At 38.4% G+C, this 26,553-nt stretch overlaps 1 protein-coding gene across 1 annotated transcript in view; it reads left to right on the top strand.

Moving 5' to 3' along the window:
* frem1b (Fras1 related extracellular matrix 1b) overlaps positions 1–25,966 on the top strand; it is a 45,348-nt gene extending 19,382 nt beyond the window's left edge. Inside the window, 18 exon segments of the mRNA XM_049465839.1 lie at positions 2,867–3,052; positions 3,129–3,325; positions 4,385–4,610; positions 6,401–6,545; positions 7,047–7,188; positions 8,372–8,567; positions 12,194–12,458; positions 16,942–17,356; positions 17,880–18,081; positions 18,850–18,994; positions 20,485–20,614; positions 20,729–20,801; positions 21,746–21,895; positions 22,101–22,426; positions 23,476–23,655; positions 24,619–24,734; positions 24,831–24,916; positions 25,671–25,966. Of these exon segments, the coding sequence (XP_049321796.1) occupies positions 2,867–3,052; positions 3,129–3,325; positions 4,385–4,610; positions 6,401–6,545; positions 7,047–7,188; positions 8,372–8,567; positions 12,194–12,458; positions 16,942–17,356; positions 17,880–18,081; positions 18,850–18,994; positions 20,485–20,614; positions 20,729–20,801; positions 21,746–21,895; positions 22,101–22,426; positions 23,476–23,655; positions 24,619–24,734; positions 24,831–24,916; positions 25,671–25,888 (3,398 nt within the window). The 3' untranslated portion in view covers positions 25,889–25,966.
* Positions 25,967–26,553: the final 587 nt, after the last annotated feature.

Below are 26,553 nucleotides of genomic sequence, written 5' to 3'. Positions count from 1 at the left end.
GGACTTAAAGCCCCTGTTTCTAACATTAGTCTTCTTTCCAGAGAAAATTCAATAGTCAATATTTGCAGTCCTATTTTTGATGACGAGTTATGAAACACAAAAATAACAGCTAAAACTCCATACTTCTTAGGGTTGAGTAATCAGCCAGTAAATCCTGATGTTCTACAACCTGCTGAGAACATCACTTAATCACTTTCTCCCACACAGTGCGCTGGGACTAACAGAAAGCCAAGCTTTGTGTCTTGCTGCAAACATACACACACATACACACACACAACATCTTGCAGCGTTTACATTGCTTTATATGTGCTCATTCACAAGAGCTCAAGCCAAGGCAGGGATTTGCTCTAAACCCCCTAAACTAACTAACAAGAAACTCTGCAGTTATCAATGAGGAACAGTGACCACTGGGAGACAATGAGAAGGAGCAGAAAAGCGACTGGGTGTCACAGTTTGAGGCCCACATGGAAGCCCAGTGTGCTTGCTGCTGGTGCATTCAGGGGCACTGGAGCAACGTACAGCTGACTGGGATTATACTGGGAGCGCACAGCAAGAAACGCTACAGCTGACAGCACATAAACACGCTTCCCGTGGAGAGAGTGGACAATGAGGCAGAGGAGAACACAATGGAGCTTCCATCGTTCAGAAAAGGCGACACACACAGCCTAAGCTTACTCCTCCGCCTCTCCACCTGCCAAACATACCATCCTAGTGACAATCTCCTAATTCTCTCCAAATCCTTGGCTAGAAAGCAGGCACGGATTCTCCAGGACAGCAGCCGCACACCAGACCCTCACAGGTTTACCACCAAACCCAGTCGTTTAATTAATTTACACTGAATAACGAATGGCTGGAATAAGAGCATTAAGCAAGTGGAACAAGAGGGAATCTGGCTCTCCCTCTTCCCTCGCTCAGGGACGATGGTTTTATCACCTTTATCCCAGACTGTTGGTCATTAATTTCTCCCCTTGTTGCGGAGCCTGATCCAAACACGGCCCCCTTCGTGCCCGTTCTCCCCATTCATTATTTATCAGTGCAGTAAATGGGAGCAGATGCCAGTGAGCATGGGCATGATGGCTTTATCAGCACCCAGGTGGCAGCAGGCTGGCCAAGAGCCGAAAGATAGAGGGAACGCGAGGGGGGCTGCAGCATAGTGAGACTGTACGAGAGAGAGAGAGTTAGAGACTGGGAAGATAATGAGACAAAGAGAAATAGCTAGGGAGAGTGAGCTATAAAAAAAGAACAGCAGGCCGCCAGAGAAACGGTGAGAGAAACAGTTAGACAGGGGAAAACATTGGATACTGTTTAAATAAAAATATTTTTTTTGAAGGGAATTGGAATTAAATCATCCCAGAAAATGAGGCTTTCTTTTATATTGATATACTGTAGACTAAAGATATTAAAGTGGTTTACATATAATAAATTATATAGAGCAGATTGTTGTGTTAATCTACGCAACAAGAAATATTTTAAAAGTTTTATTCAACGTTTGTCCTTCCTTGGAGCCTTTTAAGATATTGACCACTGCATACCAGGAATCCTCCTGACACTCTTGACAGACTTACAGTGCTCTGAAAAAGTATTTGGCCCCTTACAGATTATCAAACAAACTTTTTTTTTTTAAATGCTTATTCCATTTATTAAGGGAAAAATAATTCAAACCAACCTGGCCCTGTGTGAAAAAGTAATTTTTCACTTAAATAGAGCCTGACAACATAAAGAAGGATAAAAAGCTTAAAAAGCAACACATTATCAGATCTGACTTGAAAACTGTTAAGACAACAGAAAAAAAGTAATTGACATCTTTCAGTCTGGAAAAGGTTACAAAGCAATCTCTAAGGCTTTAGGACTCCAGCAAATCACAGTATTAACTATTCTAACCAAAAATGGAGAAAACATGGAACACTGGTGAACCTTCCCAAGAGTGACTGGCCTACCAAAATTACTTCAAAACCACAGAGACAACTCATCTAGAAGGTCACAAAAGAATCCAGAACAACAACTAAAGCTATCAGGCAACTAAAGAACTGCAGGTCTTATTTAATAATAAAAGAAGAGACGGGGGCGAAAATTATATCCATGGGGGAATTCCAAGGCAAAAACCACTGCTGACCAATAAGAACACAAAGGCCCATCTCTCATTTGCCAATAAACATCTTGATGAGTCCTAGAACTTTGGGAATATATTCTGTAGACTGATGATTTAACTTTTTTGAACTTTTTGAAAGGTGTGTATCCAATTACATCCAGCGTAAATTTAACACAGCACAACATGGTGGTGGTAGTGTGGTGGTCTGGTGCTGCTTTGTTGCTGTGGTCCTGCCATCAGCTTGTGACCCTAAGCTCAGGCCTGCTTGGGTTATGCAGCAGGACAATGATCCAAAGCACACAAGGATACAAACCATCCAATGTTGCTGAAAGTAAACAAAACAACTCTGCAAAGGAGAGTGGACCAAAATTCCTCCACAGAGATGTGAAAGACTTAGTCATTAAGTTTAGGGGGCAAATACTTTTTCACAAAGGGACAGGTTGGTTTGGGTAGATATTTCCCTTAATAAATGAAATTATCATTTAAATAAAAACGTTAACTTTGTCTGTTATTAAAATGTTTGAGAATCTGAAAAATGTAAGTAAAAACAAAAACAAAATAAGTCTGTAGGAGGGCAAATACTTTATCACAAAGAATAAATGTGTTTACTTGCTTCCTAATTTATCCCCAACTTGACAGGCACCATCAGTAAAAATTAATCAATGTTATTCACTTTACTCAGTGGTTTTAATGTAATGATTGACTGCTGTTCAAACACAAACTAACTGACTGTTTTGGAAAATAACCTCTTGTTACTATTGTCTCTTTCTCTGCTAGGAAACATGTTGGTGGTGGACGAGGGCTCTAGTGTGTGTTTGTGTGGAGGTGTGCTGGCAGCTACAGATCCTGACTCCAAGCCAGAGCAGTTAATCTTCCAGCTGGAGAGCCCACCTCAGCATGGCTTTCTGGAGAACACCCTGCCCTCACCTGGCTTCGAGAAGAGCAACGCTGGAATCCGAGTGGGTCAGTGTTCATCCATGGACCTTACCTGAAACTAATCAAAGCAAGACGCTCACTGAATGATACTGTCTGAATGAAGTTTCTTTCAGCCAGCTCCACCTCTCCTCTGGATACATGAACTACGTGCAGTCGGTCCACAGGGGTGCGGAGCCCACGGCAGACCACTTCACCGTCACTGTCAGCGATGGGGTCCATAGGTCAGGGCCTGTAGCCTTCTACATCATCATCAACCCCACCAATGAGGAGGCTCCATCTCTGCTGCTCAGCAACTTTACAGTCAGTCAGCCGCTTACATTGCACTTTAAAATAGTGAAAGTATTTAAACTTGCTTTACAATATAAAAACCTGCCCTGTTGGGGGATTCAAGTGGTCCAGCGGACTAAGCACTGACACTATGATTGGGAGATTGTGGTTCGAATCCCGCTCATGTATCTTGCCATCAGCTGCCAGAGCCCTGAGAGAGCACAATTGGCCTTGGTCTCTCTGGGGGGGATGGTGCTTTTTCCCCTCATCACTCCAAAAGGGTGATGTCACCCAGCACAGGGCGTCTGTGAGCTGATGTATCGGAACCGAATCGCTGCACTTTCCTCCGGCAATGCTGCATCAAAGGAGGCATGTGCTAGTCTTTACCCTCCTGGTGTTGGGACATTATTAGTGATAGGGTTAGTCCTAATGAGTGGGTTGGGTTACAATTGTCCTTGTAAAATTGGGGAGAGAGAAAATGGGATAAAATAAAAAAAATAGAAATAAATAAAAAAAATAAAAAAAAACTGCTCTGTTACCACCTGCCTAGTACTGTTTAGAATCCCTTTGTGCTGCGAAAACAGCTCTGACACTTTAAGACATGGACTACACAAGACATTTAAAAGATGTCCAGTGGTATTTGTGCCCATGACCCTGTTGCTGGTTCACCAACTGGAGTAATTTTGGTAGCTGGTAGTTATTAGTGTCCTCTGCATACAAAAAACACTCCACAAGACCTTTATGACATTTTGGAGAAGTCATCTAGCCATCACTTTCAGTTTGGTTCTTGCCAAATTGTCTCAGGTTCTTACTTTTGACTGTTTTTATTGCATAATTAAATTTGTTAACTCCAAGAACAAGCTGCTCATATACTACCTGATATATCCACCGTCTGACAGGAGACTTAGGAACCAGATCACTGTTATTCATTTAAGTCTGCAGTGGTTTTTATGTTATGGCTGATTATTGTATTTTAATATGAATATGAAGGATTTAAAACTTTACAGAGAAATAACTATTACTGTTAACATTACAAACAATTTATGCACAACAACAGTGAGCTTTCTTTACCATTTCTTCTCTCTCCAAAAGGTCATGGAAGGAGGAATGAAAGAACTGACCCCTGACATTTTAGATGCTGTTGACCTGGACGCTCCTCCAGACATTCTGACCCTTACTGTTCTGGTGCCTCCTGCTCACGGGACCTTAATGAATGGGATCAATGGACTGGATATGAGCAGATTTAAGGAGATGGGCCCTGAGATCCTGCAAAGGAATCTTCCCATCCACTCCTTTACCATGCAAGCTCTACGACAAGGTCAGCTCCTCTTTAGCAGATCCACAAACATCTCTACAGTCTTTAAAATAATGTTTTCAAAAGGTGCTTTGGAACAATGTTACAGAAAATCAGTTTGGGTTTTCTATTAAAAGGATTGAGTGTCTTCAAATGATAATCATTTTTTAAAGCTTCAAAGATTTTTTTAGGTGACACATTTGTTATGGCGCATTGTTTTGGACATGGAAAGGAGTTTGGTGTAGTGTCCCACTATGAGGCTGGCCACCCCTGCTCTTTCCAGAGGGCACGGGTTTGTTATCTCTGGGGCTCAGGCTTGCTGAACAGATGTTGCGGGAGACAGAGGTCAGAGAGCGCCCGTGGTGCTTCTGCCTCATCTGCAAAGTCCTTTCCTGCGCAATTACCTCACAGCCACTGTGCACCCGGTGATCTGCACAGCTGCCCTCCCTGTAAGAAAGTAATGTAGAGCCACAGAAACATAGGTGACCTGAGAATAAGCAAAAAGCACACTGCCAGTCAAAAAGAACTGCTCTGAAAAATTGTTTTGTAAAGCAATTATGTTTAGCAAAAAAAGAACAAGAAAAAAAGGTTATGTTGGAGTGTTTATAAAAAATTCTATACTAACTTGCACTGTAAACCCACAATTAGTTTTAACTCAAACAAATTAAGTCTGTTTTACGTAAGATTAGATATTTCCAAACATTACTCAACTACTATAAATTAAGTGAACATTTGTGGGCACCTATACAGTACATTTAAACAGAGATCTTTGAGTTGAGACAACTTATAATAACTGAGTTTAGTCTGTTGGGACAAACTAATTGCATTTTGCTAGTATTGACCCACGCCCTTGACTGGGCAGAGAAGAAGAAAAGAGGGGGAGCGAACTCAGAGTATTTGGGATGGAGTTCGGGGCAGCTTCGCTGTAAAGCGTGAAGCCAAAGCCCACCCTCACATGAAGAGAAACACGAGAAGAGAATAAAATTAAAGAAGGAGGAAGATGGGGAGGAGGTGGGTGCGAGGTTTGTTCAATGAGCAGGTAGAGAGGAAGTGACGGTTTAAATAGGGAAGGAAGTGGGAGGAGTGAGGGCGTGGATCACTCCCAAAACTTAGTTATGATACATAACTCCACTTTGGGTGTGTTCTCCAGTTTCTGACACTCACCGTCCATGTGTAGTAATTCCCCCTGGGGCTACCTTTGATGAATTTGCAGACTATAAATTATGATTAACTGCCTTGACCTTTTCCAGGCTTACAGTGTGAATATTTATAAAATAAATATTTGAGTAAAATGGAATTTAAAAGAAAAGTAAGAATAAATCAACATCTTTATTTATTTGGAACACAAGATAATAAGTAGAAATTTTGGGCAAATGAATTGTTATAAAAATATAAAATCAACTTCTCTTTTAGTACCATCAGATGTCCATTCCTATCATGGCAACGCAGTATGCCAAGTATCAGTATCCTCTGCTGAAAAGCACAGAAGCGCTAAGCTTTAAAGAGACCAGTTGGGCAAAGTTAGAGCATACTTATCTCTTAAAAGGAATGGAAAAACACACCCATGATTAATTAAGAGAATCAGTACATGCCTTTTTTCGCATTTTGAGCTGGGAAAGGTGTACTTTTCCCATCGTTGCGATAGCAAAGACACACTGAAACACCTTGAATCAAGCTGCACAGTGAACGATTAAAGGCTCACCTATAGATCGGTAAAATAGGGCCCACTGTGTCCGTGTTCTATACTGTATATCACTTCTCTGTCCCAATACCCAAGCATTCCTTGACTCCTTCCCTCTTGCTGTGTTCCACAGGAATGAAGATTGTGTATATGCACGATGACACGGAAACCGTTAAGGACAGTTTCACCGTGCAGCTGACAGATGGCAAGCACACTGTCCAGGGGACGACGTGGGTCCACATCCTACCAGTCAATGATGAAAAGCCACTGCTGCTAAAGTAAGGATGCCCTGGGACAAATTCAGAGCCAGAAAGGCGGACGAAAGGAGGGGCGGGAGGAGGGGGTTCTAGCCAGGGACCGAAGGGATGGGGTGGATTTTGGGCACATGTGGCAGGGGATTCTGCATCTCCCTGACTGAGTGACCGAGAATGAAGTTACATCCTTCAGTAAATCGAGCCGCTGTTTCCCATCTTTTTCCCCCAAGATCAGGAGGATTGTTTTATGTTCCTTTTGACTCAATGAGTTGGCACAGAGCTCACATGCAAACTCCAGAGCAGCAGAAATAATGTGCTTTTTTGGCAGACGCCTGCTTCCTTGTTGCTCATGTTCTCTCAGATCGTGATGACAGGCCGGTCTTGCTTGCCTTTGTTCCCTCCAAAGCGTCCGGCTCCAGCGTATTTGCGTATTTATTTATTTAGGATTCATTTAAGCGTGCAGAGTCACCATCGGTGCCCGCTATGCCCTCAGCCTCTCTGATTCTCTCGGTTCTGTGTGCACAGGAATGCAGGTGTGGAGGTGGAGGCTCTGGAGCGCAGGGTTATCTCCAGTGTGGTGCTGGAGGCGGAAGACCACGACACACCCAGTGACCTGCTCTACTACGTTCTCAATGCAGGCCCCAGGTTTGGCCTACTGCAACTCAAGGTTAGCATGCAGGGTCAGGCATAAACACTGCTGTTCAACAGTTTCAGAAGTTTAAAATCTGACTTTTTCTCCGGTTTGGTTAAAACCAAAACAATTCTAATTTCTTCATTGAGATTTGGACTCCACAAAACCTCTGAAGGTGTTGTGTGGTATTTTTCACCAAGACTAACATTAGGAGCAGATTTTTCAAGTTCTGTAAATTGTGAGATGATGGGACCTTCATCTTTAAAAGCTTGGGTGCCCATGATCCTGACACAAGTCAGTCCACCAGTTACTTTTTCTTTGAGCACTTTTATTAGGCGAATTTTTTTTTATTAGGTACCGAATTTATAAGACGCACTATCAATGAACTTCAATTTTCTGGTCTTTTTCATACATAATGTGCACCGGATAATGCAACACTAGTAAAAAAAAACAGGGGTGTCTCCTTTTTTAAATTCTAATTCAGCAGGTCTCGTCACTGGGGGTGGGTAACTAAGTTAAGTAAGGCTAAGTTAAGTAAAGAAAACTGTAATTCTTAAAAAAAAAAGTATTTTCTTTTAAAGTCCAACAAGCGCTGGATGTTATTCTACACAGATTTTATTCCTGAAAGCTGTTTATTTGGGTAAATAAAGCACTTCTGTTTATCCCATGTAGCTTGTTTTAACGCAATAAATGCACAGGCTACAGTCCGATAAACTCACCTCTGAACAGCGAAAGGGCTAGCACTTATGCAAATAAAAAAATGCAGTACTAATCACTGCATACATGAAAAACTGAACGTTGCCATATTGACTTAATAATCAGGTTGAGAATTGTAATAGGTTGCAGTGGAAATACATATAAATGACAAAAATACAAAATAATGTTGTGGATAAAAAACTGAATGAAGAAAAAAAACTGATTTGCAGACAAATACGTATCATGTCTGTATTGTGCACCTTATGGGTTTCAAATGTTTGGTAGCTGTAAAATGTGCAAATTAAGAAATATACATACATGAAAATAATAGATTATAGTAGTTCTTAATAATATTTCAGTCAACATTGTAAAAATTATGTTTGTGTATAATAAGCTGTACTGATGTTTCCCGTTGCCAGTGATTTATTTATTTTTTGGCAAACGTTTGAACAGTGTTGTACCCAAATGCTAAATCCCTTAGTAAAACCCCAGGAGTGGATGTGTCTCATGTGCTTGTGTGCAGACAGAATATGGATGGACTGACCTAAATGCAGGTCAGAATTTTACCCAGGAGGACGTGGAGATGAACCGCCTCTGGTACAAACACACAACCTTTAGTGGGTTCAAAGGCCATGACCGTTTCCACTTCTTCCTCAGCGATGGAGACCATCAGACGCCCCCACAGAGCTTCTTCATTTCTGTCCACATTGTTCCCAAGGGTATGAAAAGTCTATATTTTAACTCTGAAAACTTCTATATAACATTAAAGTCTAGGTCAAGTCAGTTGTACATGTAGACACAATTACTGACCACGGACTTTGTATTTATTTTGGTTTAATCTAATGTTATAAGGAGTTTTACTGGTAGACACATTCACTGTCCAAAGACCATATAACATTACAATTAACAATAAACTCAAATAAACATAAAGTCAGTGATCATTGAATGTGTGTCACTCGAGCCAAACCAAGTGAGGATAATCCAGATATCAAATATACAATTTTTTATCAAAGAGACAGTGTGAGAAGGGCAAAATGGAGTCATACAATGATAATCCAGCAGGTAAAAGAGCAAGGCAACAAAAGTAGTCAATATACAAAAAACAATAAACAATACAGAGGGCAAGGGAAGAAAGTAGTCAAAAAAACAAAAAACGGGTCAGTAACAAGGAAAACAACAAAAGAACGCGTCATAGAAGAGCTAGCAAACTAGATTCAATACTCAGTGAAGAGCTAATGAAACAGGGATACTTATAATGAACAAGCCAGGTGTGAGCAATCAGAAGCTGGGAGTGTGCATGCATGCTGTGTGAATCAGAGACCAGAGCAGGCAGACTGACAACGTTAAGATTGACAGAATGTGTCTACCTGCAATTTACTCTATATAACATTAGAATAAACCCAAATTTTTATAAAGTCAGTGATTATTAAATGTGTCTAACTGTAATTCACACTATATGACATTACAATAAACCTAAATAAATATAAAAGTCAGTGATTATTGAAATTGTCTAACTGTAATTCCCTCCATATAACACTAGAATTAACCCAAATAAATATAAAAGTCAGTCATTATTGAATGTGTCTACCTGTATTTCACTCTATATAACATTACAATAAACCCAAATTAATATGAAGATTATTGAATGTGTCTACCTGTAACTCACACTATATAATATTACAATAAACCCAAATAAATATTAAGTCAGTGATTATTAAATGTTTCTAACTATAATTCACACTATAAAACATTACAATAAACCCAAATAAATATAACGTCAGTGATTATTGAATGTGTCTAACTGTAATTAACTCTATATAACATTAAAATGAACCCAAAGTAATATAAAGCCAATGATCATTGAATGTGTCTACCTGTATTTCACCTTATATAACATTACAATAAACCCAAATATTTTAGTCAGTGGTCATTGAAAGTGACTACCTGTAATTAACTCTGTAAAACATTACAATCGACCCAGAAAAATATAAAGTCAGTGATTATTGAATGTGTCTAACTATAATTCACTCTATATAAGATTACAATAAACCAATTTAAATATAGATATTTTAGGTAGATACACTCCCTGACCAGTAACATTATGTTTTAGTTTTATTTAAATGTTATTTTCTAGGCTGCTGTAATATCAGTGGCTGTAGAATAAGACAGTATCCAGTATCAGTACCTCCTTTTATCCCAACTATATCTGTGTTGTTTTTGTTTACCTGACAATCACAAAATAGTGGAAATAACTTTGCTGAATGCTTTAATTGGCATGTATGTATAATTTAATGCAGTGGTGTCCCTGTGGCCGCAGTAGTTTTACTGGTTGAGTGGGCAGGAGAGCGTGGCAGGCAAGGCCCTTCTGCCCCTGGTGCTGACGGGTCCAGGTGGAGCTGAGGTGAGAAGGTTCTGGCTCACAGGAAGAGCCACCTTCAAACACCCAGCCAGTGTGAATTATTTACACACCAGAGAGCCAACAGCTGCACCCTGTCCCAGCTCCCAGACCAGTCCTCTCAGACACTGCAGAGCTCTGATTCAAACTGGGATGAACATCACATCTGATGTCAGAGTGAGATATCAGATTACGTGCTTTTATAAAAGTAACTTTATAATAACCTTTTTTTAACTTTTTTAAGTTTATGATCATTTTGTTAACCCAACGTTAGGATTAGTCAAAGCAGAGTCAAGTCCAAAAATCCATGGAAAAAAAAAAAAGATTTTATTATTTCATTGTAAACAGTATGAACCCAAGATATTCTGTGTTTTGTCTGATCAAATTTAATAAAAAAAAAAAACATTTCTGCAATTAAGGCCTGCAACACTTTCTTAAAAAGCTGGGACAATTATGCATTAACCACTTTCCTCCAACAACACTAACAACAAAATTGTGTTGGCATCATATATAGCAAACAATTAATTGTTTCAGGTGTTATTTTGCCCCGTTTTTCCTTGAAAATGCAACCTTAATGTATGAAACAGTTTTGTTTGTCTTTGTCGCATTTTGTGTTTTAAAATGATCGACACATCGGAGACAGGTCAACATTTACCCACACCGTCTTTCCACAGCCATGGCTTTATAATGTGTGCAACATGTGTTTTTTATTGTCTTGTTGAAAAATGTTACAAAGACTTTGGATTGAAAGGATTTCAATTAATTTTTTTTGCATGAATGCTGCATCACAAAAGTGTACTGGCACAACTCTATACCATGACAAACTCTGACTTTTGGGCTGATAACAGTCTGGATGTGCCTTTGGTCCAGAGCACTGATACCTTTTTCCACAAATAAAGTGCCGGAGCCGGTGCCAGTTCCTGGAACCTGCGAACCTTTTAAGAACCGACACGTGTTTCAACTGCTTTAAGGAGTTACTCACTATGTATGTGAATGTGGGTGTGTTCCACAAACTGGAAACAGAAGTCAGGGGCCGATTTAAATGCCTTTTTCTGTGTGAAACTAGAACACCCTGCCCTTTGGCCACTCGCATCACAGGTTCACTTGTTCTAGAACTGCAAGATTGTGGGGCCAGAACTGTACTTTCTGGGCTAGAACCTGTGATTTTGCAGTGGAAAAGCACAGAAACGTTCAGGGACTTGGTACCAGCACCAGCACCATGCCAGTGAAAAAGTGCCCAGAGTGTCCATTTCTCCCAAAATTATCTGGAATAATATTAGTCTGACCACAATCCACAAAAATTTTAGAGTAGTTAAGGGTTCTATCAGCTGTAGTTGAATACCATTTTTTAAAGCAGTGCAGGCAAAAATTATTGTAAATGTCATAAATGTTGAGCTTTGGCTTTCTCTCTTGCTCTTTATGCAATAAAATCCCTTCCAATTCTGTAAATAATCCAATATATATCATTGATATTATGCACTGGAGGAAGATTGAAATAATATGCAAATCTCTTCCAGTCTCTCTATGAGGAACATTATTTTTCAGCATTTTAATAAAGTCTCATGCATTTCTTAACTTTAATTAGATATCCTTTACCCATCTTTGCAGCTTAAAGACTTCTGTAGTCACTGCTTTTTTACTCAATAATGATTACAGTCGTCAAAGTTATTTCAACCTCATTACTAGCCCTAAATTGGTCCCTCCCAATGTGTTGCAGGCCTAAAATTAAGAAATCATTAAAATACACTCAAGAAAGAAAAGAAGCTGTAGAGATATAAGATCAAATTGCTTGGCTTTATACTGTCTGCAGTATAGTTTCTAAACTGTCCCAACCTTTTCTAATGTGGGGTTGTAAGTTTTAACCAACACACATTTTAAAAACATGCTAAAGATTCCATTAAAATATATTTTTCCTTTAAAGGTAACCTTGTTCGCCTGTCTGCCTTCCAGGTGACATTGTTCTAATTGCCAGGCCCGTGACCCTAACAGAGGGAGAGAGGGTGGTGCTGACCACAGACATTCTGATGGCCACAGACAGTGGAAGCAGGTCGGATGAACTTGTCTATACCGTGACTGTTCCACCTAAACATGGACATCTGCACATGGTCCAACACCCTGGGATCATCCTGCTGACCTTCACCCAGATGGATGTAGCAGCGCATCGAGTGTGCTACACTCACGACAACAGTCACTTTACTGACCACGACTCCTTCAGGTAGCACTACGTGTGTCCGCAGTGTCTTCTAAAAAGAGTTAACTCTCTGTATGATGAGATTTTGAGATGTTGTACACAGTTAATATGGTCATTTTATTAGGCAGCAAGTGACCAGTCTGGTCTTGAAGTTTATGTGTTAAATCAGAAAAATTGTTGAAGGTGTTTTGGCAGCACGAGATAATTTTCCAAATAATTTATTATCCAGTGCAGCTATTGTATGATTTCTACCAGTCATGTTGTAAGAAGCAGTAAAGCCACTTCGTTTCAGTAAAGTATCTCCAGCACCAAAGCTGAAGCAGTATTAGCATTAGCCCCTAACTGCAGCGCTAGCTCTTTTGTCATTCAGAGGTGAGTTTATCGGACTGTAGTCTGCATGTTTACTATGTTAAAACAAGCTATGTAAGACGAACCGCTAGTTGCGGCATTAGCCGCAGACCATGGCTAGCACTAGTGATTAGCTGCTAATGCTAATGCTTCTGCACCCAAATTTGGAAATCTGGAAATCTAAGCTTACTGTAAATAAATAAAAGTGCTTTACTCACCTAAATATACGTTTTTCAGGAGAGAAATCTGTGTAGATGAACATCCAGCCCTCGTTTGACTTTAAAATATATATATATTTTTTTTAAGAATTACAGTTTTGTTCACTTAACTTAGCTTAGCTTCACAGGTCTAGCGTCTGACCTGCTAAATTTGAAGGAAAACTTGGCGACACCCCTGTTCCTTACTAGTGTCGCATAATGCGCCTTATAATCCGGTGCGCTTTATAGTGCAGAAAATACTTTAAGTGCAATTTTTTTAACTGTTCTGATTGTTCATTGTACGTGGCAATGAATAAGAACAACAAAAAGCAGAACAACAAAAGAACAGATGGTTAAGACCATGTTTCTTTCACTTCTTTCTGCAAAGTTCACATTGCAGATAAACAGGAGACCCCAAAAGAGTAAAGGTACCATTAGCTTAAACAAATACCTACTACAGTAAAAGCAGCTTCAGTATCAGAGCTAAAACCAAGGCCAGCCGAGGCAGAGCTTTTCATCAGCCATGTTACAGCACTGTCAGAAAAAAACACAAAGGGAAGCATTTCAACGTGTTTATGTGCTTTTCCAGCCAATTTGGCAGCAGGCGGACTTCAGAGAAGGCAGCGTATGGCTGACCTGTCCTGCCTCTCTCGTGTGTTTGCGCCTTGGTTCGTCACCCAAAACCTTGGCTGAGTTTCACCTCGGGGTCAGCTGGGAGCAAACAAGCCTGGCTCAGCCAAGTCTGATGAGGGTGCCACTTAAGAGAGGGCAAGCAGTAGCCCCTCTCTCAGCCAACATGTGTGGTCAGAACAGCACGGGGCAGAGCAGAGTCCAGCACTCACTGTAGTCACGAGGCTTCTCTTATTGTCTACACATCTTTTCTAAATTTAGTAACACTAAATAAAAGAATAATACTTTATAGTAGCTTAGCTTTTTTAAAACATATTATATACTTTATTATTTATAATTGTTATTAATACAAATGTATTTTTGAGTTTTCATTTTATTGATTTCAAATGGCATCATCCATTATATCAGTATAATATATTATTAAATATATTGTTTTTATTTGTTTCTTGTACAGTGTAAAAATAATTGAGTAACTAGTATTAAAAGGACAATATAAACAGTAACACAAAGCTATTATTAGTAGTAGTAACAATAGTATTACTACTAATAATAGTAAAAGTAATGTATCAGTGAAATATGTAGTAACATGATTAGTTCTGTAGTACTAGTACACATATTACATTCTAGTCAGTAAATATAGTAGTAGTAATTGGTAAAGTGGTTATTACTGTAGTAATAGAAGCCCAACAAGTCATAATAGTAGTATTAATAGTAGTAATAATAGTTTTAATAGTGGCATTATAAATAGTATTAATAGCGGTATTGTAGTAGTAGTAGTTAAAAATAATAATAAAACTACTAGCAAAACTAATACATGAAAGGAAGTGCTATAATGTAGAATATTGTCAGTGCTTTGCTGCAGTCATAGATCAGCAGTTGTAGTAGTAGTAGTAGTAGTGAAGTATTAATAGTAGTAGTGTAGTAGTAGTAGTAGCAACTAGTAGTAATTGTAATATTAGTAGTAATAGTTTTAAAAGTGGTAGTATAAATAGTAGTATTAGTGGTATTGTTGTAGTAGTAGTAGTAGTAGTATAATTACTAGTAGTAATAGTAGTATTAATAGGAATTAAAACAAATATGATTTACAATAATAACAGTGGTGTTGGTAGTGGTGGGAGCAGAGATAGTCATAGTAGAAAAGTATAGAAATAGTAATTATTGTAGCAGTAGTAATATTAAAAGTGGTGGTAGTATTGTAGTGATAGTATTATTTGTAGTTGCAGTAGTAATAATAGTTTTAATAGCAGTGTTATAGTAGTAGTAGTCGTATTACTAATAATAGTAGTAGCAAAACTAGTAGAAATTGTAATTAAATAATTAATAGTAATTAAAATATATAGTAATAGCAGTAATAATAGTGGTGTTTTTAGTGGTGGGAGTAGTGCTAGTCATGGTAGAAAAAATATTATTTAATTATTGTAGCAGTAGTAGTATTAATAGTTAAGGTAATAATAGTAATAGTAGTTGTAATAGAGGCATTAAGGTAATAATAATAGTCGTCTTCTTTGTTTCGTTTCTCTGGATAACAGTTTTCCTTTTCACAGAATCTTAACCAGTCAGGGCTTCTTTACTGGGCTGTTTGATCTGTTGGATTGCAATAGTTTGAACAGACCTGAGAGTCGTGTTTTTGTTGTTTTTGTGTTTTGAGACAGCTTGCGTTTGTGCTCATGGCAGGCAGCTTGTGACAGCAGACCCTGTGATCGGGAAACACCTGAGCGAACACCTGTGTGTCAAAAACAGGGAGCCGACAGCGGCGCTGGCCGAGGCCAGGAGGGAGAGAGAGAGAGAGTGAGTGAGTGGGAGAGATAGAGGAAGAAGGAGAGAGAAAGAGGCAGAAGGTGTTTTTTGGGGAGCCCTGCTCCTCCTTCTGCTCTGCTCTGACAGGCAGATGATGAATGGGCATTATTAGAAGAGTAATAATTCTGCCTGGCAGTGTCTCTGTGACGGCAGCTCAGAGTGGAACTCTGGGCACAATTACAGAGCAAAATGTGGGACAATGGTGATGCCAGATGTTTGGCTGGTTTGGTGGTGAGAGAGAGAGGGGAAAGGCCAGTACGAGGTGACAGGAGCGCTGTTTACTCTGGCCGGAGATTACATGCTGCAGTTTGGTGGTGTGTGTTGTGAAGCGGACGGATTTGGCAGGGGGTTCAATGAGGACCCTCGGCTCTCGTGCTCCTCTCGTTCATCCAATCATTTCTCCTCCTTCTGCTTCAGTGCGATGCCACATTGCCACAAGTTGGACTCACAGACTCATAGTATGCTCTAATTCTCACAGAGACGTGACTGTTGCTCTGAATTTGAATCAGATAGATCTTCGGAAGTAGATCTTTAGAAGAATATTGAGTCTAAAAAACACCATATAATGCATTTACAGCTCTGGAAAAAAATTAAGAGACCACTTCAGTTTCTCAATAATTTGCTCTGATTTTACTATTTATAGGTATATGTTTGAGTAAAATAAACATTGTTGTCTTATTCTATAAACTACAGGCAACATTTCTCCCTTTTCTTGGGAGCATTTATTTGCAGAAATTGGGAAATGGCTGAAATAACAAAAAAGATGCAGAGCTTTCAGGCCTTAAATAATGCTAAAAAAAAGTTCATATTCATAAAGGTTTAAATCAATATCAGAAATAGTTTAGAAATTAATAAATCAGCATCTTGACATGATCTCCTCCACCAATCTTACACACTGCTTTTGGATAACTTTATTCCACTCCTGGTGAAAAATTCAAGCAGTTCAGCTTGGTATGATGGCTTTGTGAGTGATCCTCCATCTTCCTCTTGATTATATTACAGAGGTTTTCAATTTGGTAAAATCAAAGAACATTTACAGAGAGACTAGACACCCCAGTATACATTTAAAGCGAATATATATACTCGTCTCTGAACAGCAAAAGAGCTAGCACTGCAGTTAGCGGCTAATGCTAATGCTGCTCCAGCAGTGCTGGTTGAGGTTAGCAGCAGGCTGTAGGCTGATAATACTCACCTCTAGATGGCCAAAAAGCTAGCAGTTAGCGGAGTTAGTAACTAATGCTAATACTGCTGGAGAACTAAACTGAAACTCCTGTATAACACTGTATTTCAGTGGAGTGGCTTTACTGCTCCTTACAACCTGACTGGTAAATAATTTTGGGAAAATTAAAGGATTATAAATGTGTCTTATAGGGCAAAAAATATGTTTAGCTAGATGTTTCTGTTTATTTAGAAGTATTAGAACTTTTCAGCATCCGCTTGTAATACTGTATTTTTGAATATAAGAAATAAGTGCTGCTAAATGACGTGGTCTGCTGATGTTTATTTTCTGATGTGATTTTGTTCCCCTGGTCCAGCTTTCACATCAGTAATGGTGTGACCTCCAGAAGTGGTTCCATTAGTTTCACTATTGAACACACTGATCTTATTCCACCCACTCTGAGCATCAACACCGGCCTCCAGCTGACTGAGGGCTCCACCGGATCCATCTCTTCTGAACACCTTCAGCTAACTGATCCTGATACAGCCTTAGAGAACCTCACCTACAGTCTCATTCAGCTGCCACAGTACGGCAAACTGCTGCTAAACGGCCTCCCCCTGTCCAAGACCAGCTTCACACAGTTAGACATCAACAACATGCAGCTAAGCTACCAGCACCTCAACAGCTTCGCCAGGATTGACAGATTCACCTTTCAGCCTTCTGACGGAACCAATAAAGGGTACCTGGAATTCGGACAGCTGAGTGAGCAGCCAGCTGTTTTCACAATCCAGGTAAGAATGAGTTAACCTTAAAATTAAAATAATAACAAAACTATTTATACTCCATTAGTACCATTTGTTCTTTTTTTTTTTAGCTTTTTAAGAGGTGAATGATAAGTTGATGAGAGAGTCTTTGTAATCGCTGACTGATAAAGGGTTTTGTATAGTATTTTCTATTATCTTATATCACCCAAAGATGTGTAGATTGTACACAGATTTTAAATGTATGTCATACAGAATCCTTCAGTATATGGAATTAAGACATACAACTCTGGAAAAAAATAAGAAACCACTAAAAATTGTAAGACCAAATTGAAAACCACAAAGCCATCAAACCAAGCTGAACTGCTTGAATTTTTGCACCAGGATTGGCATAAAGTTTTCATAATTAATTCAGTTTGATTCAGGATTAAAAAATAAAAATAACTGCTCTTTCCCCATCATACATTATGTTGTCTCCCTCTTCTGGCTAATTAAAGCAACTGCACATTTCTGTGAGCAGAAATGTTTGTAAATTGACCAACTCTGTTCACAGATAGAGGTCATAGACAAGACCCCCCCACGCCTTATCCACAAAGGCACCCCCAGTACAGTAGAGACTCTACAGGAGGGTCAGTATGGCATTTAAATCACTTCCAAACAGCTACAGGCTTCAGATCCAGACAGCACAGACCAGGAGCTGGAGTTCATCATCACAAGGCCTCCACACTTTGGATACCTCGAGAACGCCATAACAGGCAGGTTTGGTTTGCAGTATTAATTGTATATACAGTAGCAATCAAAATGTGGACACACCTTAAATTCAGGGTATTTTTTATTTTTTGCATTGTAGATTAATACTAAATAGATAACAAACCAGATTATGTTTTATATTTTAGAATCTTTAAAGTAGGCACCCCTTGCTTAGAATTTCTTGCCCTCTTAATGTGTTTGAGAGCATCAGTTGTGCTGTAAAGAAGTTGGTATAGAGTAAATAGATCTATATAGCCTAAATAAAGAAGTAAAGAAAGTAAAGAAAAAAATACTTCAAGAAGTGAAGGTCAGTCAATTAAAAAAAAAAAAAAACTTGGAAAGTATCTTCAAGTGCAGTCGCAAAGCCCATCAAAAAATGTATGATGAAACTGGCTCTTATCAGAACTGCCCCAGGAAAGGAAGACCAATAATTACCTCTGTTGCACATAATCGGACTTAACAGCACCCCAGAAAAGAGCACCTAAATGCTCCACCTTAAGTATTTTGGTTTGTTTAACACTTTTAAGTTACTACATGATTCTTTATATGGTCCTTTATAGTTTGGAAGACTTCAGCATTAATTAATCATGTAGGAAAACGTTTGAAAAAAAAAAACCTTTAAATTATTAATTCAGTCAAACTATTGACTGGTACTGTACATCTGAATGTCCTGAAAGTGAATTCAGTACATTATTAAATGATACAGTGATGCCATCAGCCTCCATATGTGATCAGGCCACTGTCTCTCTCTGACTCTCTGAATGTGTTTTTAGGTGCCTATATTAAAGGCCGCTTCTCTCAGAAGGACGTGGACCAGCGAGCGCTGCGCTTCATCATTCCCTCAGACATCGACGTGACAGCAGATAGCTTTGAGTTTCAGGTTAAGGACCCTGCAGAGAACACCATGCTGCCAGAAGTGTAAGAGAATTATTTTTGTGTCTTAAAATGGACTGTCAACTGGGATTCAGTGTCTTTATGTTAGTTGCAGAGCTAATATGCTTTTGCTTTTCAATATTACATATTTGAGTTTTTTTGATTTTTAAAAATGTAAAGAGATGTCTAATTAGACTGTGTTCATTTAAAAACAGATTACACTACTGATGCATGTATAATGTATGAAACAAATGTATGAGATAACACTTCATGATCATTTTACATACTTCTATTCTATTCTTAAAAGTCAGTGTGTATAATATAAGCTATAATATAAACTTTTAATAATATCTATATGTACATATAAAGCTCTGGAAAAAACAAAAGACCACTTAAAATGATGAGTTTCTTTGATTTTACTAAATTGAAAACCTCTGTAATATAATCAAGAGGAAGATGGATGATCACAAGCCATCAAACCAAACTGAACTGCTTAAATCTTTGCACCAGGAGTGGCATAAAGTTATCCAAAAGCAGTGTGTAAGACTGGTGGAGGAGAACATGCCAAGATGCATAAAACTGTGATAAAAAATCAGGGTTATTCCACCAAATATTGATTTCTGAACTCTTAAAACATATACATGTGAACTTGTTTTCTTTGCATTATTTGATCTGAAAGTTCTGCATTTTTTTGTAATTTCAGATATTCCTAATTTTCTGCAATTAAATGCTTTGAATTACAATATTTTTATTTGGAATTTGGGAGAAATATTGTCTGTAGTTTATAGAATAAAACAACAATGTTCATTTTACTCAACATATACCTATAATTAACAAAATCAAAGAAAATGATTTAGAAATTGAAGTGGTCTATATATATATTTTTTTCAGAGCTGTGTATATATATATATATCAGTGCCTTTTGAATCCCTCACTAAAAACCACTAACATACCAAAAGTCATGGGACAGCCATATGTAAACTGATTATAAAGGGTTAATATAGATGGTATCTAAATGTTGTGAGGTTTTATCTTGTGAGTGAAGAGGAGAGCATGTTTTTTTACTATTTTATGAGTTTTCTTTAAAAAAATATTTACCCTTTTTAGAGCAAAATATGCTGAATTTGCTAAGTATTTGTGCATTACAATATATTTATCTCTACATCACCACCAAAAAAGGATGTGCAAAATAAGTATATATATTAGTATTTGTATTTGAATTTTGCATATAAAGAATTTCTGTGTGAGATTTTGATTAGGCAAGCAGTTAAAATTAAATATTAAAATCTAGGTTTGATTTTTTTCATATACCATACAAATAACGGAAGCCTCAGTAACAGTCACATCAACTCCTTCCAGCACAAAACCGCATAATGACAGTTTTTATGACTGTATCACTTGGAAAGACTTGTTTAGTTCGTTAATTCGCCTCACGCTGTGTTCTTCATGGAGACGCATTTCAGATAGATTGGTTATTCACCATGACTCCAGCCAAGTCCTGGTGTGAACGAGCTCTCTCTTCTGTGCCAAAGCAGAATGGAACTGAGATGGTCTCGTGTGGAGCTGACAGCTTCCTGTTACCGTGTTTGTGAGAACGCAGGAACTCTAGCTGTTCAAGTGATGCGCAGTGGGAACAGCGCCGACCCCGCCTACATTGGCATACAGGTGAAGTTCTTCAACAGTAAACTTACAGACGGAGTCTAGACACTGAAAAGAGGGATAGAATGGACGGTTTAATGGGTGTTAATAGTGTTTAAAGCTTTTCTCTTTGTGTTGCAGGTGGAAGAGGGCACAGCCAAAGTGGGAAAAGATTTCACTCACAGCACTGCCAGTCTCATACAGTTCGATCCAGGTGATCAGATTAGTCTGACCATGGTGATGTCGGAAATGCACACAGTGCCATTCTTATATACTCTGGGCTTGATTTTATTTGTACATTTGGGTATACATGTTGTTTATATATTTTTTAAGAAATTCCAATTAAAAATATTGTTATTTGGAGCATTTATTTTATAGTAATAATTAAAAAAAAATCAGTCCTCAGATAATGCAAAGACGTTTATATTCATTTAAAACCAACAAAGTACTGATGTTCTTAATTAGGAAGAGTTCATACATCAATATTTGGAGAAATAACCCTGATGTTTAATCACAGCTTGCAATGCTCTCCACCAGTCTTTCACACTGCTTTTGGGTGATCTTATGCCACTACTGGTGCAAAAAATCAAGCAAATTTTTGCAGTACAGCTTTGTTTGATGACTTCTGACCATTAATCTTCCTATTAATTACATTACAGAGGGTTTTTAATGGGGTTCAGGTCTGGAGGTTGACAGTCAGTTTATTTGAAAGTTAGCCTGCAACCGCAGGATGGCATTGAATGACCTACAAAAAGAATGGCAAATGGTTGCTATGGTGAAGTGCACTGACAGTTTAAAACCGGCTCCTAGAGGCAAGATCTGGAAAAAGCCCTTCATCAATGAGATGCAAAGAAGAGCCAGGCTGATCTTCTCTGATGAGTCCAATGTTCAGCTTTGCACAACATCTGGTTATCTAATCATACAAGCAGGAAGCATAAATAAAGCCACATACAAGGTTATTCTGGTAAAGAATTTTATTCCATCTATTCTGGGAAAGTTGCAAATGCTGTTGTATTTGCATTATTTGAGGTCTGAAAGCTCTGCATCTTTATTATTATTTTAAACATATCTCATTTTCTTCAAATAAATGCTGTAAATGGCAATTTTCTGTCCATCCTCATTTCATTTATCTATTCTTAACATTGGCATCTATTCTAGGAGTAAATGTCAAATTCTGGAACATTTACCTGAAAGATGATGGCCTGGAAGAGAACCATGAGAAGTTGGAGGTGGTGCTGAAAGCACAAAAGAATGTTGTTCTGGGGCCTAGAAACAAAGCGACGGTGGAGATTGTGGACCCCCGAAATGGTATCTCCATTTTTGCTGTATTTGACATACTGTGAATCCGGCAGTTGTTTTCTTTATACTTTATGCAAATATTTTAATCTACTGGAACTTGTCTACTGAAAAACTATTTCTCGTGGAAAGTTGTTATTTTGGAATGTTTGTGCAGCAGCAAATATATATATACACGTATAGTACAGCTGATATAGTGTACAGTTTTCTCCTCCAGGTAGGTGTGACCCAGATGATCTGGTTGTTGAGGACAACAATAAGAAGTACCCTACTCTCCTCCATCCTCCACACACTGATGAGTCCCCACTACGACCCACACCACCACCACAAGAGGAGGAAGACGAGTACACCCCAGACCCAAGCACTGGGATCATATGGGAGAACTACCCACCGAGAGGGGACGTCCCGTATCGCACTCAGTTCATCCGCTTTAACGGTGCTGAACCTCAGAACCAAGCTCCCTTCAGACAAGGCAGGAGACACACTCAACTCCTGGGCAATAACAGACATAGAGGAAACCATGATGCCTCACACTCAACATGGGTAACACTGCCTGTTCTGTGCTATTCTGTGTTTATATCTGAAAGCTAGATCTTAATGCTAATGTTAGCAGCTAATGCTAATACTGCTCCAGCAGTGCTAGCTGAGGCTAGCAACAGGCTACAGGCCAATAATACTTACTTCTGAACAGCAAAAGAACTAGCATGTAGAGCGGAATGCTTATCGGCGGAGTGGCTTTACTGCTCCTTACAACCTGGCTGGTAAAATTCTTGCATTAGGCACACTGGATTATAAGGCGCACCAATGATTTTTGGGAAAATTAAAAATTTTAAGTGTGCCTTATAATGTAAAAAATCTGGTAATAAAAGTTTTATAAACACTGATACACCAAGAAGTTTTAACCAAATTGCCTTTAAGGTGCTTAAGGCTCTGCACATCTGTCCATCATTATATGTTTAGGGCCCTAGTTTAGCGATCAATAAGCAAGCCATCAGCCACACATCACACAGCTTGATTTAGGGCATATTAGTGTGTCTTTGCTATCGTAATGATGGGAAAAGTATGCCTTGCATGGCTTGAAACTCTCAAAAGGCATGAACTAATATGCTTTATTAATCATGGGAGTGTTTTGGACAATAAAAAGGTGAAATAAACCAATCAGTCATCAGGTCATTTAAGGAAACAGCAATGTTTTTTTATTCTGTATTCTGTTTATTGTTAATTTAAAAATTGGGTTTGTGTACTGCTGCACATCTTTATATATGGAGCAGGGGTGTACCTGTGTTGAGCATGTGTGGTGTACCTGCATGGGCAAGATAGCAATGAACATCTGACTGGTGACTGTTGTCAGGGTTAATTTCAGTCAGTGGCACACCTGTGTTTTTTGCCGACAAGATAGCAATACACCAGGAATTTCCCTGATAACTCCTTGCTTCTAGACCACCACCACCATCAGCATAAATTTACTCATAAGCATTTTTGCAAATTTAATGACACTGATGCAAGGCCTGAAAATAAACTATTTCAATAACTGAAACACTTTAATAAAGTGTTTCAGTTTATTTACTCATATTTTCATCTCTTTCTATTAGCTCCATAGTTTGATTCCTATGAGGCCGGTAGAGGAGAGATCCATACCTCGTGTCCATCCTGAAGTGGAGATTACTCCAATTTGGAGCTGGTCTGGACATTCCACAGACATCAAATCAGTGGACATTCCGCAGAGGGATGCAGTTCCAAGTGACTTCAGCTCGGCAGTACACCAGCACAAGGTAAAGAGATTCAGCTATCGGCACAGTCAGCTATGGAGAAGAATTAGTGCAAGCAAACACTACCTTGGAAAATGTAAATGCAGTCCACAAGATGCATTGATTTTCCTCACTAACATGAAAATAAAATGAAAAACCACTATTACATTACATTTCACTGCACTTGATCTCTCTTTATTAAAAAAAATACACAAGAATTTACTCATTTTAAAACCAAATGCTGAACACAAACCTCCTTAACGGCATTGTATTCCTCTGTTTGCCGCTGTGAATGTTCAAACGTAAATTACAGTGCACAGGATTGCATTTCGTCTAGGAGCAGCGCGATATTCGTTCCAAATTGAAATGTGTTCACTATACAATCAGAACCCACCACGTGAATTTGGGCTTAAACTGGAGCTGAGAAATCTGTATGAAGTAAGCACTCAAAGCGGTACTTTAAACTAGAGAAAATGTCTTTCGCATCAGGATATAGGCACACAGTGTAATACAATGCAGTTAAGCTGATTGTATTTTAAGAATTTGTTTTTCAGCGTTGTGATTTGAAAATGTAAATTCTTGTGTATTGATTTTCAATAAGGAGATCAAGTGCAGTGAAATGTAATGTAATGGTGGTTTTGCATTTAATTTTGGCACATATTCTGCATGTTAGTGAGGAAAAGCAATGCATCTTGTGTACTGCAGTTACATTTTTCCACCATAGTGTTTGTCACTAATTTCTTTGCATAGTAAGCGAGCTATGTTACCACAGAATGTGGATGTGTGTACATTCGTTAAGTATTAGGTTTTACTAAAAATATAAGAAGATATTATAGTAGATATTTTTTTCCAAAGGTTTGTGTTTTTTATGCCTTTATAAAGTATAAAAACCCTCTTTGTCAATTTAAACAACAAAATTTCCTCAGATGGCCTAAGAGTGCTCGGCACCCTACTGTATAAATGCTTCCTTCCTCCTGTTATTTTTAGGCTGCAAAGGCTGTTAGTGTTGGCTGTCCCACTGGGTGGACCTACTACAGACGGAACTGCTACATCCTGGGCCCTGGTGTTGCCACCTGGAGCAGCGCTCAGCATGCATGCACAGTGTATGTTATTTACCAGTATTGCATTTGTCTTTCACTCATTTTACATGGTTACTATCAAAAATATTTATTTTCTTTTATTCCTTCCTGCTATTTCAGGCTTGACGGTCACTTGACAAGCGTTCGTTCGAAGGCTGATATGAAGTGGTTGTGGAAATTTGCTGTGAAACAGTCGTTCTGGATTGGTAAGGACACAGACTGCAATATGTCGGATACTGACATTTGACTTGTTCATTTTTTGAGGCTTGAACAGTTGCAGAAGTCCAGCAAAAAATATTAGAAACTGCTTTATTTTACAGAACATCTGTCTAATTCAGGCATTATACTCACTTCTTTCTGTCTGTATGTATGTACAGTGGCTTGAAAAAGTATTAATACCCCTTAAGTGTTTTCATATTTTTTCCCCTTACGAACACAAGCTTGATACATATAATGAATTTTACTGAGACCAACAGAGAATAGCACATAATTGTAAAATAAATAATGAATGTTTTTATTTTTTTATTGTAATCAAATAAAAGTCTGAAAAGTGTGACGTGCAAAAGTAATCAGCCCCCTATAATCAACACTTAGTATAGCCAACTTTCGCTTTTAACAGGGTTTGTACGGGTGCTTGAAATCCTGGAAAATGCTTACATTTTTACATTCTGTTTTCCAGGCCTGGAAAGTGCTGGAATTTTGGAGAAAGTTCTTCACAATTATATGCTACTTTCTGTTGGTCTGTCACTTAAAATCTAAATAAATACTTTTAAGCTTGCGGTTGTAAGGTGACAAAATGTGAAAAGGTTCAAAAGGGGTAGGAATACTTTTGCTAGCCACTGTATATATACATCTATCTATACCCTATGTTTTTTGTGTTAAGTAGGGAATAATATTATTTTGTTAATAATATTCCCCTGTCTGTCTGTGTGTGAGAACTCATGTTTTCTGATTGGACAGGGCTTTCTGGTACTGCAGGGCAGTGGTCCTGGGCTGACGGCACATCATTAACATTCTCTAAACTCAAGAAGGACAAGGCTTTAGACCAGCAGCATCGTATTAACTCCTTGCACAGATGCGTTCTGGCTCAAGACCAAAAGAAATGGACTCCAAAAGATTGCACAAGACAATCAGAACACAAATATGTTTGTTCAGCACCTTCACAAGTTAACAAGTAAAAGACTAAGAAATAAACGTGTGCCCATGCCAACATCATTCTTTTTTGTAAAAAAAAAAACAATAAACATTTGATTAAAGTTGGTCTGTTCATTTATTATGTCCTTCAGTACATAAGGTTTACATATGAGACAATAAGCAATAAAGTAACATTAACAGAGTTGTCTTAATGTTAACAAACTCACAGTAATAATTTTCCTAACATGAGTAGAAAACATTCCCACATGACATTAGAAATGTTAGCACAACATTGTGCAGCACAATACACCGCAGTGCAGCACAATATTGTGTATAATGCACTACAGTGCAGTATAATATATGTATATATATATTATAATGTTTTTTTCTGGTAGGTTAGAGTGGAAAATTCAATTAAATTCAATTTTATTTTTATAGCGCTTTTTACAACAAAGGTTGTCACAAAGCAGCTTCACATGGAAAAACAGGTCCACGCCTCTTATGAGCAGCACCACAGAGATGCCAATCCCTTTAAGAGGAAGAAACCTTGGAAGGAACCAAGACTCAGTCAGAGGAACCCATCCTACTCGGGTTGACCCGCTCAGTACAATCAAATAACAAACAAATAACAGAACAAAACAACAGTACAGAGAATTAATGTGAACTTTAGGTAAAATAAAAGGTACTAATTTATGAATATAAATTTGAT

Source organism: Astyanax mexicanus, chromosome 16 (genome assembly GCF_023375975.1).
Source record: "Astyanax mexicanus isolate ESR-SI-001 chromosome 16, AstMex3_surface, whole genome shotgun sequence".
NCBI lineage: Eukaryota > Metazoa > Chordata > Actinopteri > Characiformes > Acestrorhamphidae > Astyanax > Astyanax mexicanus.
The sequence above is the reverse complement of the archived record's forward strand: the minus strand, read 5'-3'. Positions and strand labels throughout refer to the sequence as shown.